Source organism: Mus caroli, unplaced genomic scaffold, assembly GCF_978045245.1.
Source record: "Mus caroli unplaced genomic scaffold, Mus_caroli_1 scaffold_8, whole genome shotgun sequence".
Taxonomy (NCBI): Eukaryota; Metazoa; Chordata; class Mammalia; order Rodentia; family Muridae; genus Mus; species Mus caroli.
In genome coordinates this window covers 122225098-122246680 of record NW_028227263.1, presented here as the reverse complement: position 1 = coordinate 122246680, position 21583 = coordinate 122225098, and the positions used below count along the sequence as shown (strand labels likewise).

General features: G+C 40.5%; 1 protein-coding gene and 1 long non-coding RNA gene across 2 annotated transcripts; both read left to right on the top strand.

The window, feature by feature from the left end:
• Positions 1-17598: 17598 nt before the first annotated feature.
• On the top strand, positions 17599-19028 carry LOC147003407 (uncharacterized). The gene is made up of 3 exons (XR_015047762.1): positions 17599-17814; positions 17935-18097; positions 18771-19028. It is a non-coding gene; the product is annotated as an uncharacterized LOC147003407 (long non-coding RNA).
• Positions 19029-19153: 125 nt separating this feature from the next.
• LOC147003406 (vomeronasal type-1 receptor 4-like) lies at positions 19154-21039 on the top strand. Its single transcript, XM_085840983.1, has one exon. The coding sequence runs from the start codon at positions 19194-19196 to the stop codon at positions 20142-20144; it is 951 nt and encodes a 316-aa protein (XP_085697109.1). The 5' UTR covers positions 19154-19193; the 3' UTR covers positions 20145-21039.
• The last annotated feature ends 544 nt before the right edge of the window (positions 21040-21583 follow it).

Sequence of the window (21583 nt, the reverse complement as noted above, 5' to 3'; positions counted from 1 at the left end):
TGGCTTGTTGATCCACCAGCACTTTCAACTACTGAAACCTTTCCAGATTCTCTCCCTCCTGGGAGGTCAGAGAATTTTGAAGACCCATGGTTGAAACTATATTTCAAACTTAAAGAAGCTAATGCCCTTGATTTTTTTTTTAATGAATTAGGTGATTCAGTGCACAAAGCTTTCTACAAGATGGGGGAAAAATCAGAAAATGATTTTACTGGCTGGCTGCTCTTATTATCTGGGGGAAAATGATGAATGAAAGGAAGGAGTTGTGTGATAAAATCAAAAGGCTCCAGACACAAGTAAATGATCTAAAAGTTGCTAACTGTGTCCTTGAAGAGAATCTTCTCTCTTGCAACAATAGAGCTCAAGTTGCAGAAAATCAAACTGAAACCCTCATTGTAAGGTTGGCTGAACTACAGCGAAAATTCAAGTCTCAGCCTCAGAGTGTGTCGACAGTTAAAGTAAGGGCACTAATTGGCAAAGAATGGGATCCTATAACGTGGGACGGGGATGTGTGGGAAGACCATGTTGAAGCTGAGAATTTTGAATCTTCAGATTCTCAAGGGTTTGCCCTACCTGTGGAAGTAGTACCCTCAGCCCCATCCCTTGAAATAATGCCTTCCCCACATGAGGAAATTAATTTTGCAGAGTCTGATAAACCAGCAATGACTTTCAAAAAAAAAGTCAGACAAGACAATACTGATGTTTCTCAAGACCCACCAATAGTTTCTTCTAGACCTGTAACCAGACTCAAAGCAAAACAGGCTCCTAGAGGGGAGGTAGAAAGTGTAGGCCATGAGGAAATTTGATACACTAATAAGGAGCTCCATGAGTTTGCTAATTCATTCAAGCAGAAACCTGGTGAACATGTGTGGGAATGGATTTTAAGGGTGTGGGATAAGGGCGGAAGGAACATAAAACTAGAGCAGGCTGAGTTTATTGACATGGGCTCTCTGAGTGGAGATTCTAGGTTTAATACAGAAGCTCGAATAGTTAAAAAGGTGTCAAAAGTTTGTTTGAATGATTGGCTGAGGTGTTTATCAAAAGATGGCCTACTGGAAATGACTTGGAGATGCCTGAACTTGGAGATGCCTGATATTCCGTGGCTTAGTGTTGATGAAGGGATTTTAAGACTTAGGGAAATTGCAATGCTAGAGTGGATATATTGTGTAAGCCTAATTGTCCACAATGGGAAAGTCCTGAAGATATGCCCTTCACCAGCTCTATAAGACGCAAATTGGTGAGAGGGGCACCAGCACATTTGAAGGGTTTTGTTCTTTCCCTTTTCCTTGTGCCAGACCTTAGCATTGGAGATGCTTCTGCTCAATTATATGAATTAAATTCACTGGGTTTAGTTAGATTCTGAGGTAACAAGGGCCAGGTGGCAGCATTGAATGAAGTGGATAAGATGATCCACTCTGTGGACAGTCAGCGTCTCTCCCCAGCCATCCCTGTCATTGCTCAATGGGCACGTGAACAAAGTGGCCATGGTGGTCGAGATAGAGGTTATGCTTGGGCTCAGCAACACGGGCTTCCACTCACCAAGATTGCTACTGAATGCCAGATCTCCCAACAGCAGAAACCAACACTGAGCCCCAGATATGGCACCATTCCTCGAGGTGACCAGCCATCAACCTGGTGGCAGGTTGACTACATTGGACCAATTCCTTCATGGAAAGGACAGCGTTTTGTTCTTACTGGAGTAGATACTTATTCTGGTTATGGATTTGCCTTTCCTGCATGTAATGCCTCTGCTAAAATCACCATTCACGGACTGACAGAATGCCTTATCTATCGTCATGGTATTCCACACAGTATTGCTTCTTACCAAGGAACTCCTTTCACAGCCAGAGAAGTATGACAGTGGGCCCACGATCATGGAATTCACTGGTCTTACCACCTTTCCCATCATCCTGAAGCAGCTGGTCTGATAGAAAGATGGAATGGCCTTTTGAAGATGCAGTTACAGCGCCAATTAGGTGGTAACAGCTTGGAAGGCTGGGGTAGAGTTCTTCAGAAGGCAGTATATGCTTTGAATCAGCGCTCTATATATGGTACAGTTTCACCCATAGCCAGGATTCATGGGTCCAGGAATCAAGAGGTGGAAAAGGGAATAGTTCCACTTACTATCACTCCTAGTGACCCTCTAGGAAAATTTTTGCTTCCTGTCCCCATAACTCTAGTAGGTTCTGCTGACCTAGAAGTTTTGGCTCCAGAGAGGGGAGTGCTCCTACCAGGAGCTACAACAAACATTCCATTGAACTGGAAGCTCAGACTTCCCCCTGGTTATTTTGGGCTTCTAATGCCCTTAAACCAACAGGCTAAAAAAGGAATAACAGTGTTAGGTGGGGTGATAGATCCAGATTACCATGGGAAAATTGGATTACTTCTTCACAATGGTGGAAAGCAAGATGATGTCTGGAGTGTAGGAGATCCCTTAGGGAATCTCTTAGTACTACCATGTCCTGTGATTAAAGTCAATGGGAAACTACAACAGCCTAATACAAGTAGGATGACAAAGGACGCAGACCCATCAGGAATGAAGTTATGGGTCAATCCTCCAGGAAAAGAGCCAAGACCTGCTGAGGTGCTTGCCGAAGATGAAGAAAATACAGAATGGGTAGTAGAGGAAGGTAGTTATAAATACCAATTAAGGCCACGTAACCAGTTGCAGAAACAAGGATTATAAAGTAATATGAATGCCCCATTGTAAATTTACAAATGTGTTTGTGATTGTACGAGGGATAGTTATATCATGTTAGGCGTATTCACAACCTCATTATTGTTTCATGTGAACATGAGATATTATTTGTGTCAAGTTGACAAGGGGTGGATTGTAGTGGCTATTCCTGGTTGTCAACTTGACTATATTTGGAATGAACTACAATCCAGAATTGAAAGGCTCACCAGCAACCCTTTTATCTGGAGGCTTGGAGATAGAATATTCTGATCTGGATTTTGGTATGGAGATCTTGAAGCATAGTGGCTATGAATTCCAGAAAATTAAATCTCCGAGTTCAAGGTCATCTGGGATTAAAGGTGTGATAGAACACACTTTTAATTTGGGCTACACCTTTCATCTGGGATTAAAGGTGTGTTCCACCACAGCAGGTGTAGCCCATGAAGGTATGGGTCAATTCTCCAGGAAAAGAGCCAAGACCTGCTGAGGTGCTTGCCGAAGATGAAGAAAATATAGAATGGGTAGTAGAGGAAGGTAGTTATAAATACCAATTAAGGCCACGTAACCAGTTGCAGAGACGAGGGCTACACCTGCTGAAGACAATATAAGGACATTGGAAGAAGGAAGTCTTGCTCTTGCTCCTTTGCCTGCTTGCTGTGTGAGACTGAGTAACTGCTAGATCCTTGGACTTCCATTCACAGCTGCGACTGAACCATTATTGGGAATTGGGCTGCCGACTGTAAGTCATCAATAAATTCTTTTACTATATAGAGACTATCCATAAGTTCTGTGACTCTAGAGAACCCTGACTAATACACTCCTGATCTCTTTTTTTAGATTTTCTGTCTCCAGAGTTGTCTCCATTTGTGATTTCTTTATTGTTCCTCCTTCCATTTTTAGACCCTAGATTGTTTTCTGAAATATCTTCACTCTACCCCTGTCCTCACATGGGATTGCTTCCTTCTCTCTCTCAAGTAAGACTGAGGCATCTTCACTTGGAAACTTCAGCTTTTTGACCTTTTTGTGTTCTGTGGACTGTATTTTGGCTATTCTTTACATTTTTGGGTATGATCCACTTATTAGTAAGTACATACCATGCATGTCATTTTGGGTCTGATTTACCTCACTCAGGATGATATTTTCTAGTTCCATCCATTTTCCTGAAAAGCTCTGTATGTCCTCATTCTTAATACCTGTGTAGTATTACATTTTGTAAATGAACCACATTTTCTGTATCCATTCTTATGTTGGGGGACATCTGGGAACCTCCATATTGATTTCCAGAGTGGTGTACCAGCTTGCAATCCCACCAGGAGTGAACCATTCTTCCTATTTCTCCACATTCCCTCCAGCATGTGTTTTGATATTATCTATTATGACTGGTGTTATATAATTATTAAGCATTCTGTGAAGTGTTTCACAGTCATTCTAATGAAAAAATTACTGTTTTTTATGGTAAAGTATTTTTAATTTGGTGGTCAGAGATTATTCATTCCTTGTGGTTTCCTGAATATAGTTAGCTCCTTTAGAGTGAACTGTATTTTTCAGCACATTTAGCGGTAGATATATAAGAAGATATTACCCAAATTTGACTTTTCATGGAATGCCTCACTTTCACCATTATTGCAGTTGACAATTCTACTGGTATATTAGTCTGTGCTTTTATTTTCAAATAGGAATGATTTCATTTGGACAGATTCTTTGGTAAAGAATGTAATTATTAAGAATTTCACTTTTTGGAGTGTATTTAATCCTCTAACACATCAAGAATTAAGCAATCACTTCCCAAAATGATTAGAATTTTTGTGGTTACTGGTTTTTATTGTTTTCTAAGGTAGCAGGGAGCTGTAGACTTGTGTGACAGTCTACCCACCTCAACTCCCATAGTGCTGATATTACAGTAGTGTGCCACTATGATTGTACCATAAGAAAATGTTCAATGTATTTTTTCTTTTTTTTTTTTAGGTATTTTCTTCATTTACATTTCAAATGCTATCCTGAAAGTCTCCTATACAATCCTCCCACATTGCTCCCCAAAGCACCCACTCCCGCTTCCTGGCCCTGGTATTCCCCTGTACTGGGGCATATAATCTTCTCAAGACCAAGGATCTCTCCTCCCATTGATGGCGTACTAGGCCATCCTCTGCTACATATGCAACTAGAGGCACAATCTCTGGGGGTACTGGGTAGTTCATTTTGCTGTTCCTAGTATAGGTTTACAGACCCCTTTACTCCTTGGGTACTTTTTGTAGCTCCTTCATTGGAGCCCTGTTTTCCATCCAATAGATGACTTTGAGCATCCACTTCTGTAATTGCCAGGCATTGGCATAGCCTCACAAAAGACAGCTATATCAGGGTCCTGTCAGTAAAATCTTGCTGGCATATGCATTAGTGTCTGGGTTTGGTGGCTGTTTATGGGATGGATCCCTGGGTGGGGCAGTCTCTGGATGGTCCTTCCTTCCATCTCAGCTCCAATCTTTGTCTTTGTAACTCAATCCATGGGTATTTTGTACCCCATTATAAGGTGGAATGAAGCATCCTCACTTTGATTTTCCTTCTTCTTGAGTTTCATGTTTTTTGTAAATTGTATCTTGGGTATTCTAAGTTTTGGGGCTAATATCCACTTATTATTAAGTGCATATCATGTGTGTTCTTTTGTGTTTGGGTTACCTCACTCAGGATGATATCCTCCAGATCCATCCACTTGCCTAAGAATTTCATAAATTCATTCTTTTTAATAGCTGAGTAGTACTCCATTGTGTAAATATACCACATTCTCTGTATCCATTCCTCTGTTGAGGGTCATTTGGGTTCTTTCCAGCTTCTGGTCATTATAAATACAGCTGCTATGAACATAGTGAAGCATGTGTGCTTATTACCAGTTGGAACTTCTTCTGGGTATATGCCCAGGAGAGGTTGCTGGATCTTCTGGTAGTACTATGTCTAATTTTCTGAGGAATAGTCAGACTGATTTCCAGAGTGGTTGTACCAGCTTGCAACCTCACGAGCAATCTACTGTCACCTGATTTTTGATCTTAGCCATTCTGACTGGTGTGAGGTGGAATCTCAGGGTTGTTTTGATTTGCATTTCCTTGATGATTAAGGATGATGAACATTTTTTCAGGTGCTTCTCAGCCATTTGGTATTCCTCAATTGAGAATTCTTTGTTTAGCTCTGTACCCCGTTTTTATGGGGTTATTTGAATTTCTGGAGTCCAGCATCTTGAGTTCTTTGTACATATTGGAGATTAGTCCCCTATCAGATTTAGGATTGATAAAGATCCGTTCCCAATCTGTTGGTGGCCTTTTTGTTTTATTGACAGTGGCTTTTGCCTTACAGATACTTTGCAATTTTATGAGGTCCCATTTGTTGATTCTGGATATTGCACCACCAGTCATTGCTGTTTTATTCAAAATAATTTTTCCCATGCCCATAACTTCAAGGCTTTTTCTCACTTTCTCCTCTATACACTTCAGTGTTTCTGGTTTTATGTGGAGGTCCTTGATCCACATAGACTTGAGCTTTGTAGAAGGAGATACGAATGGATCAATTCACATTCTTCTACATAACTGCCAGTTGAGCCAGCACCATTTGTTGAAAATGCTATCTTTTTTCCACTGGATGGCTTTATCTCCATTGTCAAAGATCAAGTGAGCATAGTTGTATGGGTTCATTCCTGGTTCCTCAATTCTATTCCATTGATCAACCAGTCTGTCTCTGTAACAATACCATACAGGTTTTATTACAATTGCTCTGTAGTGCAGCTTGAGGCCAGGAATGATGATTCCACCAGATGTTCTTTTATCCTTGAGAAGAGTTTTTGCTATTCTAGTTTTTTGTTATTCCAGATGAATTTTCAAACTGCTCTTTATTACTAGGTGAAGAACTGAGTTGGAATTTTGGTGGGGATTGCATTGATCTGTCGATTGCTTTTGGCAATATAGACATTTTCACTATATTAATCCTGCCAATCCATGAGCATGGGAGATCTTTCCATCTTCTGAGATCGTCTTTTATTTCTTTCTTCAGAAACTTGAAGTTCTTATCATAAAGATCTTTTACTTCCTTTGTTAGTCACACCATGGTATTTTATATTATTTCTGAGTATTGTGAAGGGTGTTGTTTCCCTAATTTCTTTCTCAGCCCGTTTATCCTTTGTATGGAGAAAGGCCACTGAGTTTGAGTTAATTTTATATCCAGCTACTGCACTGAATCTGTTTCTCAGGTTTAGGAGTTCTCTGGTGGAATTTTTAGGGCTACTTATTTATACTATGATATCATCTGCAAATACTGATATTTTGACTTCTTCCTTTCCAATTTGTATACCCTTGTACTGGCTAGTTTTGTGTCAACTTGACACAGCTGGAGTTATCACAGAGAAAGGAGCTTCATTTGAGGAGATGCTCCACGAGATCCAACTGTAAGGCATTTTCTCAATTAGTGATCAAGGGGGAAAGGCCCCTTGTGGGTGGGACCATCTCTGGGCTGGTAGTCTTGGGTTCTATAAGAGAGCAGGCTGAGCAAGCCAGGGGAGGCAAGCCAGTAAAGAATATCCCTAGATGGCCTCTGTATCAGCTCCTGCTTTCTGACCTGCTTGAGTTCCAGTCCTGACTTCCTTTGGTGATGAACAGCAGTATGGAAGTGTAAGCCGAATAAACCCTTTCCTCCCCAACTTGCTTCTTGGTCATGGTGTTTGTGCAGGAAGAGAAACCCTGACTAAGACAACCCTTGATATCCTTTTGTTGTCTAATTGAACTGGCTAGGACTTCAAGTACTATATCGAATAGGTAGGGAAAGAGTGGGCAACTTTGTCTAGTATTAGATTTTAGTGGGATTGTTTCAAGTTTCTCTCCATGTAGCCTTATGTTGGCTACTGGTTTGCTGTATATCTCTTTCATTATGTTTATATATGTGCCTTGAATTTCTGATCTTTCCAAGACTTTTATCATGAATGGGTGTTGAATTTTGTCAAATGCTTTCTCAGCATCTAAGGTGATGATCATGTGGTTTTTGTCTTTGAGTTTGTTTATATACTGGATTACGTTGATGGATTTCCATATATTAAGCCATCCCTGTATCCTTGGCATGAAGCCTACTTGACCAGGATGAATGATTATTTTGATGTGTTCTTGGATTCAGTTTATGAGAATTTTATTGAATATTTTTGCATCGATATTCATAAAGGAAATTGGTCTGAAGTTCTCTTTCTTTGTTGGATCTTTGTGTGGTTTAGGTTCAGAGTAATTGTATCTTCATAGAATGAATTGGGTAGCATACATTCTGATTCTATTTTATGGAACAGTTTGAGGAGAATTGGAATAAGGACTTCTTTGAAGGTTTGATAGAATTCTGCACTAAACCCATCTGGTCTTGGGCTTTTTTTGATTGGGAGACTTTTAATGACTGCTTATATTTCTTTAGGTTATATGGGCTGTTTACATCATTAACCTGATCCTGATTTAACTTTGGTCCCTGGTATCGATCTAGAAAATTGTCCATTTCATCCAGGTGTTCCAGTTTTGTTGAGTATAGCCTTTTATAGTCAGATCTGATGATGGTTTGGATTTCCTCCGGTTCTGTTTTTATGTCTCCCTTTTCATTTCTGATTTTGTTAATTAGGATACTGTCCCTGTGCCCTCTAGTTAGTCTGGCTAAGGGTTTATGTATCTTGTTGATTGTTTCTTGGGTTTTTTTTTTTGAGAAAATCAACAAAACAACAACAACAACAACAAAGAGCTCCTGGTTAGGATGTTCCTTTGTATAATTCTTTTTGTTTACACTTTGTGGATTTCATCCCTGAGTTTGGTTGCTTCTTTCCATCCACTCCTCTTGGGTGTATTTCCTTCCCTTTGTTCTAGAACTTTTAGGTGTTCTGTCAAGCTGCTACTGTATGCTCTCTCTACTTTCTTTTTGGCAGTACTCAGAGCTATGAGTTTTCCTCTTAGGGCAGCTTTCATTGTGTCCCAAATTTGGGTATGTTGTGGCATAATTTTCATTAAACTCTAAAAAGTCTTTAATTTCTTTCTTTCTTCCTTGACCAAGGTATCATTGAGTAGAGCACTGTTCAGTTTCCACGTGAATGTTGGCTTTCTATTATTCATTCTGTTATTTAAGATCAGCCTTATTCGGTGGTGACCAGACAGGATGCATGGGATAATTTTAATATTTCTTTATCTGTTGAGGTCTGCTTTGTGACCAATTATATGTTCAGTCTTGGAGAAGGCACCATGAGGTGCTGAGAAAAAGGTACATCCTTGCTTTTTAGGATAAAATATTCTGTAGATGTCTGTTAAATCCATCTGCTTCACCACTTATGTTAATTTCAATGTTTCTCTGTTTTTTTTATGCCTCCAGGATCTGTCCTTTGATGAGAATGGGGTGCTGAAGTCTCCCATCATCATTGTGTGAGGTGCAGTGTGTGCTCTGAGCTTCTGTACAGTTTCCTTAATAAATGTGGATGCCCTTGTGTGGGAACTAAGAGTGTGTTGGGGAAAGGAAGGTAGAGGGAGGATAGCCTGCGTCTGTCCAGAGTTCCTCCTGTGCTCTGGGCAGACAGATGCTGGAGAGCTGTCAGACACTTTCCACTCAGCCCCGAGTGGGCATCTAAGCCACTGACCCCACTCAACCTGGGGTGGACAAGAGGCAGCCCCCAACTGGAGTCCCTGAGGCAACAACCTGTTGCCCTGGGGTTATGGGTTGGAGGGCTGAGGGAAAGAGGTTACCATGCAGGCAAGAGTCCTTAGTCCAGGTTTTAACTGGAGCACAGAAAGGCCTTCAATTGGGAGATTGAAGAAACGGCTCATTAGGAGAAAGCCTATTCCATCTTCCAAGCACAGCTGGCCTTGATGAATAGAGACAGTCTATGGTTTTAGAGCTTTATTGTAGAAATGCAGGAGGAAAGAGAGGAGAGAGAGAGAGAGAGAGAGAGAGAGAGAGAGAGAGAGAGAGAGAGAGAGAGAGAGAGAGAGAAACCAGCCATCACTAAGAGGAGAGAAAGGGGAGAAGGAGAGAGAGATGAAAGGCTAGAGAGTAAGAAACAAAGAGTGAGAGGGAGAGAGAGTAAGTGAGGGAGAGGATGAGGAGAGGAGAGGAGAGGAGAGGAGAGGAGAGGAGAGGAGAGGAGAGGAGAGGAGAGGAGAGGAGAGGAGAGGAGAGGAGAGGAGAGGAGAGGAGAACATAAGAGTGTGAGGTGGGGCTAAGCAGCTCCTCTTATGGCTGTTATGTGTTGCTAGGTAACTGGGGAAGAGTTTAGACTGAAGGTCAGAAGCTTGGGACATTGTCTACCTGACTAAAAGTGACACTTCTCCTGTGGGGACTGAAGGGGTGGTTAACTTCAACCAGAGGCAGGGTTCCAGGAGACATGGTCGATCGCCTGCCATCTCATGTAGCGGGGAATTACCACCCATCGAGTTATCCAGGGGTTGAAGATCTAGCCTCTACTGGAAACCAGGCTGTCTGTACATAGTGCAATGCCATACACCCTTGCATTTGGAGCATAGACACTCAGAATTGAGTGTACATTTTGTAAGATTCTACCCTGGATAATTATGAAGTGCCCCTCTCTGTCCTTTTTGATAACCCAGGGTTGGAAGTCTATTTCATTTGATATTAGAATGGCTACTCCATCTTGCTTTCTCAGACTATCTGCTTGGAAAATTGTTTTCTAGCCCTTTACTCTGAGGCAGTGTCCAACCCTGTCCCTGAGGTGGGCTTCAGGCATGCAGCAAAATGTTGGGTCCTACTTATGTAGCCAGTCTTTTTATTGGGGAATCAAGTCCATTGATATCAAAAGACACCAAGGAAAAGTAATTGTTGCTCCATGCCATTTTTGTTGTTAGAGTGGGGATTCTGCTCCTGTGAGTATTCTCTTTTAGGTTTGTTGAAAGATTACCTTCTTGCTCTTTCTACGGTGCAATTTCCCTCCTTGTGTTGGAGTATTCCATTCATTATCCTTTGAAGGGCAGAATTTGTGGAAAGATATTTTGTGAATTTGGTTTTGCCATGGAATACTTCAGCCTCTCCATCTGTGGTAATTGAGAGCTTTGCTGGGCACAGTAGCCTGGGATGGAATTTGTGCTCTCCTAGGGTCTGTATAACATCTGTCCAGGATCCTCTGGCCTTCATAGTCAATGAAGAGAAGTATAGTGCAATTTCAATAGATCTGCCTCTATATGCCACTTGACCTCTTTCCCTTACTGCCTTCAACCTCTATCTTGATTTAGTGCATTTGTTGCTCTGATTATTATGGGTTAGGAGGAATTTCTCCTCTGGTCCAGTCTATTTGGAGTTCTGCAGGCCTCTCGTATGTTTATGGGCATATCCTTCTTTAGGCTAGGGAAGTTCTCTACCATAATTTTGTTGAAGATATTCACTGGCCCTTCAAGTTGAAAACCTTCATTCTCATCCATACCCATTATCCCCAGGTTTGCTCTGCTCATTGTGTCCTGGATTTCCTGGATGTTTTGAGTTAGAATCTCTTTGCCTTTTTCATTTTGTTTGATTGTTGTGTCCATGCCTTCCATGGAATCTTTTGCACCTGAGATTCTCTTGTCCATCTCTCATACTCTGTTGCTGATGTTCGTATTTATGGTTCATGATTAGGATTTCTTTCTTCAGAGTTGTCTCCCTTTGGGTTTTCTTTATTGTTTCTACTTACATTTTTAGATCCTGGATGGCTTTCTTCAGTTCCATCACCTCTTTGGTTGTGTTTTCCTATAATTCTTTAAGGGATTTTTGTGCTTCCTCTTTAAGGTCTTCTCCCTGTTTAGCAGTGTTTCCCTGCAATTCTTCAAGGGATTCTTGTTCTTCTTGTTAAGGACTTCTACCTCTTTAGCAGTGTTCTCGTGAATTTCTTTAAGTGAGTTATTAATGCCCTTCCTAAAAGTCATCCATCAGCATCATGAGATATGATTTTAAATTCGAAACTTGCTTTTCAGATGTGCTCAGGTATCCAGGACTCACTGTGGTGGGAGTACTGGGACCTAATGATGCCGAGTGGTCTTGGTCTCTGCCAGTAAGATTCCCATATTTGCCTTTCACCATCTGGCAATCTCTGGTGTTAGATGTTCCAGCTGTCTCTGGCTTGAGCTTGTTCCTCCTGTGATTCTAACAGCCTCAGTCAGCACTCCTGTGAGTCCAACTCTCTCCTGAGTCCTAGTGGTCTCTGCAGGCAACCCCTCCACTTTCAGGGAAGGTGTACAGATGTCTGACACCCAGATCTATTCTACCTCCTGCCTGATGATGAATGCCTGCAGGGACCCTGTCTAAGAAGCTCGGTTGCCTATGTGGCCCACATGCTTTCCAGTGTGCACTGATCTCTGAGAAACCCAGGATACAAGGTGATGAGCTCACCTGAGTCCAGGGCCAGAGCCCTCCCTGGAGGCTGACTCCCCTGTGGATGGGAAGGTTCCAAGAGGTCTGGGTCTCAGTTCGGTCTCCTGGCTGAGGATGAAGGTCTGAAAGGACGCTGTTCAAGAAGCTCTGTTGCTTCTGCAGCCCACTTGGTCTCTTGCATGGACTGCTCTCCAAGAGACCTGGGATACAAGATGGTGCTCTCACCTGAGTCCTGGGTTCAGAGACCTCTCTGAAGGCCAACTATCCTCAGTGACCCCAAGATCATGGGTGTGCTAGGGCACTTGCGGCATGGGGAGTCCCCTGGGGACAATGGGATCATCCACTGAGTTCATGCCCAAGGTGGCCCTGTGCTGGATCCAACCAGAATGAACACCAGCCACTGTTTGTGCTGGCTTCCTGCATCCCTGTTCCTGCTGGCATGACCCCCTCCCTGCCCTTACTGTCTTGGAACAGATGTTGCACTCCACTCACCAGCGATCCCAAGATCCTGGGCATGATAGGGCACCTGCAACATGAAGAGGCCTCTGGGGACCAAAGGACCATCTGCCGAGTTCCTGCCCATGGTGGTCCGGGGCTTTCGCCAACCTAGATCCTTTGCTACAGTCTCCTTTGTCCTAATCACCCCGGGCTCTTAGTTCTTATTCACAGGTAAGCAGATCTGGCTGAACTATGGGATACTGCATGCATACTAGGCTTGTCAAAATCTTATTAGGTCTCAAAGAAACTCTGGATAAACTACTAACTCAGGTGACCATTAACATATCTGGCAGGTTCCAGGGTCACCGAGCCATGGGTCCCACCACTGTGCTGCCAACTTTCCCAACTCAGCACAGGACAGCACACCGGAGCAGAGTTTACAGTTTCAGAAGGATCCAGGTCAGGGTAGCACACCCATCCACTGCTGTGAGCTGAGAGCACAGCTCCCATGGCCTCAGGGAAAACAATAGAATATTGACAGATTTTAACAAAGTTATCGTCTGTGTTTGAAATTTGGATTGTGATTTGTAGCAGCTGAAGGATCAGTCTGGGTTGGTTTCTGCCCTCAGAATATTCAAGCACCATTGTGTACTGGGCTGGATTGGAAGAAATGAACCTTATCAGGTTGGATGGGTTAGGAGGATCTGGAATGGCATGAATACAGGGAAATAATCATCTTTGGAGACAGTTTTGGGTGAAACAACTCTTTTGCTTTGGGGTGAACAAGTGCTATATGAACACTGGGGACTGTGTAAGTGTTTGTGTGAGTTTATATCATTGGCAGAAGCTGAAGTATTAGGAATCCCTCATTTGCATAAAGAAGAATTCCAGATGCTAGTAAGACATGTCTTCATAAATCAGATAGGAAGTCTGATCTAAAACTGGCCATCAGATTATGTTACCTGGTGACAGATATGGTGTTGTACAGACTACATGTGCAGGTATATCCAGAAACAGAACATGGAAAAAACAGTCCTACTTCTGTCAGACTCATCATGAGATTTTTCGGGTTGGACATGACTCAACCTCATTCCTGCTCTGGACTGACTTTCGCATTCACACAGTTTTATGGCTTCATATCCCTCCCCATTTTTTATGAAGGTGAGATTCCATCTGCTAGGGGCCAGGCCCAATAGTTCTTCTTTCTTGTTGATTCATCTTGAGGCTGTCAATGAGGAAACACATCTGCAGGGAGTAAGACTTTGAGTTACAAGTTATTTGGGGCTACTCTTTAACAATAAGTCATTTACCTATCTTAAGTCTATGAAACTTTTCTAATTTAGTTAACCTGCCTGAGCTCCTTTTATGTTAGTTACTGTTCACCACCTCATCATAAGACAGCAGGGGATTAAGGTAAGTAGCCTTTGTTCAATCTCCACGGAAATTACAGGGCTCTAACTTCAAGCCTGCTAGTTGAAGTCACAGGAAGAAAAGGAGACACATTGAAAAGTGCTTTTAATCTTTATTTCTAAATTCTCTCTAATTGGTTCATATGAGAGTTGTCTAAGAAAAGAGGATTCTGGTTAGAAAAGGGGGAATACTTTTTTTTCTTTATCTGTCCTCAGCATTTATATATCTATCAGGATAAATGATCATATGATTAAAACGTTCATAACAAGTGAAGCTAGCAGAGAGTGGATTGGATCTCTCTCTGGGTTTGACCTCCTGTTAAAGGATTTTAATGTTGGTAAAAACCAACTTGAAAGCAAGTCCAGGCTGGCAAAAGACATAGATCAGCTACAGAGTATTTAGTGTATTCATTAGGGTAGTTATTACTCATGATTCCTAGACAACATTACTACTCCCGTATATTACTGATGGAATTCTGAAAGTGAGTTTTAAGTTTTAAACATGGTACCATCATGACCAATGGATTCAATTTTTAATCCCTAATGTCTACAACCTCCATATATGAAGGTCTCCTGCATGCAGTCGCCTGTGTTTCAGTAAGGAATACAGAGGAAAGATCAGGGAATAGAGGAAATGAAATTGGGTTATAGAGAGATCTCAATTCTGGTCTGACAGTCCTGTGTTCTTCTTTTTTTTTTCATGTCCATTATAAGACACTGTAGCAAAACATCTCCAGTGGTGTGTATTGGGAGGGATATGAGTAAGCTGGGAAGTAGCAAAGTTAGAAAGAGAAATAACAAAAACACCCATAAGAATAAAGCAAAGGAAAGACAGTGGAGGGTACACAGCTTGACAGTGGTCACAGATCATGGATGTCCTTCCAGGAGATCTTGTTGTTCTATTGTGGATGGCCTCTCTTCTGCCTCCTCAGAGAGTTGGGAAATCTCCTTGGTTGTTGTGTTTATGTTGGACATTTGTAGTAGGAACCTAAATAGGCCTATGCTGATTCTGTGGAAACACACAGTCAAAGTTGTTACACATTTTTTTTTTGTATGTGTGTGAGGGGATTTCCTACCTTCTAAATCAAGTCCAGATGCGAGGAATTACTCCTGGTAAATGCCAATGGAAGAAGATAGGAGGGTTTTTGGAACTCTTGTAATGTTAAATACATTTAGGGTAGTAAGATCCATCTTGTTCAGTGGGTAGGCATTTGTTTTTTGTTTTATGAGTCGGATTTTAGGGTTTGCTGTGTTCTTTCTATTATCCTTTGCTTGACTCTGTTTGTTGTTAGGAAGCCCTGTGTGGTGGGCAATTTCACATTGTGAACACAAGGTTTTTTTAATTGTGCACTAGTAAAAGCGGGGCCATTGTCAGTTTTTATCTGTTGGAGAATGCCCATAAAGGCAAAGGTGGAGAACATATGGTGAATTTACTTTTTTGATTTTTCGTTCATTTGAGCAATAGCCCACATAGAATGCTAGTATGAGTCAAAACTAAGAAAGATATTTTTGTCCATGGAATTGGGAATGGGTATGATATCAATTTGCCATAGGGCATTGGGTATGAGAGTCCAGAGTTTGGTGTCCATAGCTTGTAAAGTGTCCGTAGTAATAGGGATGCACAACAGGAAAATGTTTTTATTCTTCTTTGAGTCTAAGCCAGAGGTACATTGGGAAAATGGGCTTGCAACCCTTTTATATTTGTTTTTGTATATGAATGGGATTTATCTGCTTGTTCAACAGAGGCAATGAACATTCCTATAGAGGCAGTCTGATCAGCAAGGAAGTTTCCATCAGATATCTGATCTGGAAGGGGACTATGAGATCTGGCATGTTGCTGGTAAAGGGAAAATGTATCTTTAGTGTAAAAGGGGGGAGTGGATTGTGTCTAATTTGACAGAAAATCTTCATAACCAGGGAGTCAAATTAAGAGAATTTACATTGTATCTAAAAGATTAAATGGAATAGGGATTTCTTTTAGAACTAAAACAAATAGCAAGAAATTATATTGCAAGAAATTATAGGGCAACACTTGAACAGGATAGCAGAGGTGTTCATTTTCCAGGAAGTGGCATTTTTGTCATTAAATATTGAGTCCCTTATGATGGATTTGTTTGTAAATGGCTTGGGTGGGGAAATAACCATAGGAAATGAAGAATAGAAACCCATTTTTCATTGCGGTAATGTTTATCAATATGTTCTGTGAATCCTATTAAGTTAATAAAAAGCAGGAGTGATTTATGACTATCTATGAATATTAGAGATAGAAAAATGTATAGCAAGAATATCAGGTTATTTCCCTGTGTTTGTCTCTATACGTATGATTTCTAATACTAACAACTAGTGTATCCACTATAGTTAGAATTCTGGGTGCACTGCACAATAGAATACGGAGCCATCCCAGCATACATTGCGACTGCTGGTGCAGCTGAGGAGTTAAAACCTGGAAATGGTGTCATATCCTCTCATTCCAGAGATGTAGGTGTATTTCAATATATAACATCCATCATCTTAAACCACTACATAAACAAACTCTAAGGAAAAAAACCTGATCATTTTATTAGGTGCTGGAAAAGTATTTGGCAAAATTCAACATGTCATCATGTTAAAAGTCTTGGAAAGATCAGGAATTAAAGGCCTTTATATGAACATAGCAAAAGCAGTAGAAAGCAAAGCAGTAGTCAACATTACACTAAATAGAGAAAATTGAAATAATCCCAGTAGTATTGGAAATTAGGGAAGGCTTCTAACTATCTGCCTATGTATTGAATATGATACTTGAAGATCTAGCTAAAGCAATTTGAAAACAAAAGTTGTTCGAAGGGATACCAACTAAAAAGGAAAAATCAAAATATCACTATTGGCAAATGATATAATAGTATACTGAAGTGACCACAAATATTCCACCAGAGAACTCCTACAACTGATAAACTCAGCAAAGTGGCTGGATATAAAACTAACTTAAACAAATCAACAGCCTTCCAATACTCAAAGGATAAACAGGCTGAGAAAGAAATTAGGGAAATGACATCCTTCATAATAGTAACAAAGAATATAATATATCTTGGTGTGACTCTAACCAAGCAAGTGAAAAATCTGTAGTTCAAGAACTTCAAGTCTCTGAAGAAAGAAATTGAAGTTCTCAGAGATGGGAAGCTCTCCCCTGCTCATGGATTGGCAGGGTTAATATAGTAAAAATGACCATCTTGCTGAAAGCAATCTACAGATTCAATGTAATCCCATCAAAATTCCAACTCAATTCTTCATAAAGTTAGAAAGAGCAATTTACAAAGTTCTCTGGAATGACAGAAAACCCACTTTGTCCTTTGACAAAGTCCTTATCTGTACATGGGAATATACAAGACACCAGATCACATATTGATTTTCTGTCTGGAAGTACTTGATTTTAGCATGATTTTGCAAAAAGGAAAGCATATGGTATAATGAATCCCCCTCCCAGGAAATGCATGTAAGAAATCTCTTGATCTCCCCTGGAATGTCTCTTTCTACTCTTGATGACAAAATCAATTCAGAACTTAGAATCTCTCAAAGGAAATTTGACTAGTCATTAAGATCTAACAAACTCTTGGCATCATCCTTAATTACCAGAAAGTGAAAATGATGATTTGCTCTGGGGATAAATGTTTTTTTTTTCTTTCATTAGAAGTATTGCAACATCCCCACACAGACACAATAAATAATACCAAGTATAACACAGTAATCTGCTCTCTGAGTTATGTCAGTACCACATACTGTGTCTTCATGAGCTCTGATAGCGTGTCTCAGTCAGTGAAACACTTCATGGAAAATATGGGGCAGGTAAGGATTTCTTTTGGACCAGTCTTCGGAAATAGTTACACAGAAAAGGTCATCAAACGGAGTGGAATTCAGAACTCTGTTTCTGCAATAACTCTCAGAAGTAGGCCTTCATCCCTATGAGCATCACCATCATTGATGAATGTAGGTGAGATTCCTGCAATTGTAGATTTTTGCTTAGACTTGATTTCTTTCCTCTGCAATCAATGGTGTTTTGTAGAGCCAACATTAATCATTAGAATGACTTCATTTTTATCTCCACAGTTTATCTAATTACGTCAGTCGTTTCCTTTGTGTAAAGAAATGTATATTCCATGGCTCAGGATTCATCTGAAAAATTCCTTCATCTGACGACTATATGTGAGAGGACAGGTTTTTAAATGTAGGATGATGGTTTATTTTTTCTATGGACAGCAAAATAAAAAAAGTAAGTTTCAGAGTAAACATTGTCTATCTCAAACTCAGTTTCAAAAAAATCTATGTGTGTAAATACATAAACTGTAATTTTTTTAGTGATTTCAGTTGTGGATGACAAAAACTGTAGATGAATCAATTTTGTGTGCAGCACCCAGTTCCTTATAAAAACAGATAAAGTTCAGATATTTATAAGTTAATAATATGCTTGGGTTCCAGACACTTTTATCCTACATATATGATATATTTGTAAATGAAGGTTTTTCTATGTGAATAGAATAATAGTGACATTTTCAGAAATATTATGCATTCTATCATTATGGTAAAGATTGTAAAAATTTATCAAAACTAGATGGATTATTTTAGGGGGGAATTCTTCAGTCTCATTCTTTTGTAAAGTATAATTACTAAATTTTTATTTTGTTCTTTAAATTTTTATTCATTTAATTGTTTTATACATTTGTGTTTTGCCTGCATGTATGGCAGTAAATACCACATCCCCTTTAATTGGATTTACACACAATTAGATGCTGTCATATGGGTGGTGGAAATTGAACTAAGGTTGCTGCAGTTAAGCAGCCACCAGTGCCCTAAATTGCTGTGCCATCTCTCCAGCCCTGCATTATATTTTAAAAGATATACTTACTTTATTTTATGTACATGAATGGTGTTGTTCTGAATGACAGGAAATAAAAGAACGAAGTGGCATAAAGGTCAATACATGGCATTAGATCCAGAACCAACTATCCAAAACCAAATTTGTTCTTCTTAACACACTACTATAACATGAGGAAAAATGCTGAATTCTAATCAAGCAAAAATACAGGCTTGTCTATAAATGTTAATTTATAAATATGCAGAGCCCATACTGTGTTAAAATGTGTGTAATGATGTTAACCAATGGAGATAGTGCTGTATCACACACACAGATCCATCATGAGGAAAGAAAAAGTAAAACATTTGTAAAGTTGATATTATGGATCAATGTTCATGCAGTGTTCCAGTCAACATGATCATACAGATAAAGTAGTGCTGCTCTTTGTGGGGGAAAATATTTCAAATAAATTGGAAAGGTCAGGATTTGAGAAGACTCAAACAGCACTGCCCTCATGATCACTATTCCGTTGACCAATGAGGTTGTCTCCATGTTGTCTCAGAATAAATCTGTGAAAACCACAGAGGAAGTGGCTCTTCAGGTCCTCTTGCTTTGCCAGGTTGGGGTTGGGACTGCAGTCAACATTTTTCTGATTGTTCATAATTTATCTCCAATCTTGAATGGATCTCAACAGAAACCCATAAAAGTCATTCTAGCCAACTTGGCTGTGGGCAATACCTTGATTCTGCTCTTTGCATTTCCAAACAATATGACACTTTTTGTTCCAAAGGAGCCCCCAACTGACCTAAAATGTAAACTTGGGTACTTCATTTGCCTGGTGGCTCGAAGTACAAACATGTGCTCCACCTGCTCTCTGAGCACTTATCAGCTTGTCACTCTTGCTCCTGGTAGCTGGGGTAGGGTGATGCTCCATGGAAGAGCCCCCATATTTGTGAGGTATACTTGTTATAGTTGTTGGTTGTTCAGTGTCTTAAATAATGCTCATATTCCAATGAAAGTCAGTGGTCCTCAGAAAACATACAATGATACCAATATCAAAAGCAAGTGGGTTTGTTCCACCACTGGTTTCAGTATAGGCACTCGCATCTTGTCATTTACCCATGATGCGGTGTTCATCAGCATCATCATCTGGAGCAGTGTCTCCATGGTTATTCTCCTGAACAGACACCACCAAAGACTGCAGCATATTCAATCCACAAATCAGAAGCTCAGAGTTCATGCTGAGACTAGAGCATCCCACACCATCCTGATGCTGGTGGTCACATTTGTGACCTGTTATCTTCTAGACTGCATTTGTACATTCTGTCACATTTCTTTTGTGGACTCTCGGCTCTGGTTGAGACGTGTCAAAGAAATTTTGGCTGTAAGCTTCCCTACCTTTTCTCCATTATTGTTGATCTTTAGGGATCCCAAAGATCCTTGTTCTCTGCTATTCAGCTGCTGAAAATGACAGTCCAAGTGACAAACATTCCTCATAACTCTCCTAACAGCCATCAATATTCTATTTTCTTGGGTATTGGTTAGTTCATAATGTTGTTGCACCTACAGGGTTGCAGATCTCTTTAGGTCCTTGGATACTTTCTCTAGCTCCTCCATTGGGAGCCCTGTGATCCATCCAATATCTGACTGTGAGCATCCACTTCTGTGTTTGATAGGCCCTGGCCTAGTCTCAGAAATGACAGGTATATCAGGGTCCTTTCAGCAAACACTTGCTAGTGTATGCAATGGTGTCATCGTTTGGAGGCTAATTATGGGAGGATCTCTGGATATGGCAGTCTCTAGATGGTGCATCCTTTTAACTCAGCTCCAAACTTTGTCTATGTATCTCCTTCCATGGGTGATTGTTTCCAATTCTAAGAAGGGGCAAAGTGTCGACACTTTGGTCTTCGTTCTTCTTCAGATTCATGTGTTTTACAAATCGTCTCTTATATCTCGGGTATACTAAGTTCCTGGGCTAATACTCACTGATTAGCAAGTACATATCCTTTGAGTTCTTTTGTGATTGTGTTACCTCACTCAGGATGATGCCCTCCAGGTACAACCATTTGCCTAGGAATTTCATAAGTTCATTGTTTTCAATAGCTGAGTAGTACTCCATTGTGTAAATGTACCACATTTTTTGTATCCATTCCTCTGTTGAGGGGCATCTGGGTTCTTTCCAGCTTCTGGCTATTATAAATAAGGCTGCTATGAACATAGTGGAGCATGTGTCCTTCTTACCGGTTGGGACATCTTCTGATATATGCCCAGGAGAGGTATTGTGGGATCATCCAGTAGTACTATGTCCAATTTTCTGAGGAACGGCCAGACTGATTTCCAGAGTGGTTGTACAAGCTTGCAATCCCACCAACAATGGAGGAGTGTTCCTCTTTCTCCACATCCTCGCCAGCATCTGCTGTCACCTGAATTTTTGAACTTAGCCATTCTGACTGGTGTGAGATGGAATCTCGGGATTGTTGACTTGCATTTCTCTGATGTTTAAGAATGTTGAACATTTTTTCAGGTGTTTCTCAGACATTCGGTATTCCTAAGGTGAGAATTCTTTGTTTAGCTCTGAGCCACATTTTTTAATGGGGTTATTTGATTTTCTGGAGTCAAAGAACCTCTTGAGTTCTTTACATATATTGGATATTAGTCCCCTATCAGATTTAAGATAGGTAAAGATCCTTTCCCAATCTGTTGGTGGCCTTTTTGTCTTACTGACGGTATCTTTTGCCTTGCAGAAGCTTTGCAGTTTCATGAGGTCCTATTTGTCAATCCTCGATCTTACAGCACAAGCCATTGCTGTTCTATTCAGGAATTTTTCCCCTGTTCCCATATCTTCGAGGCTTTTCCCCACTTTCTCCTCTATAAGTTTCAGTGAATCTGGTTTTATGTGAAGTT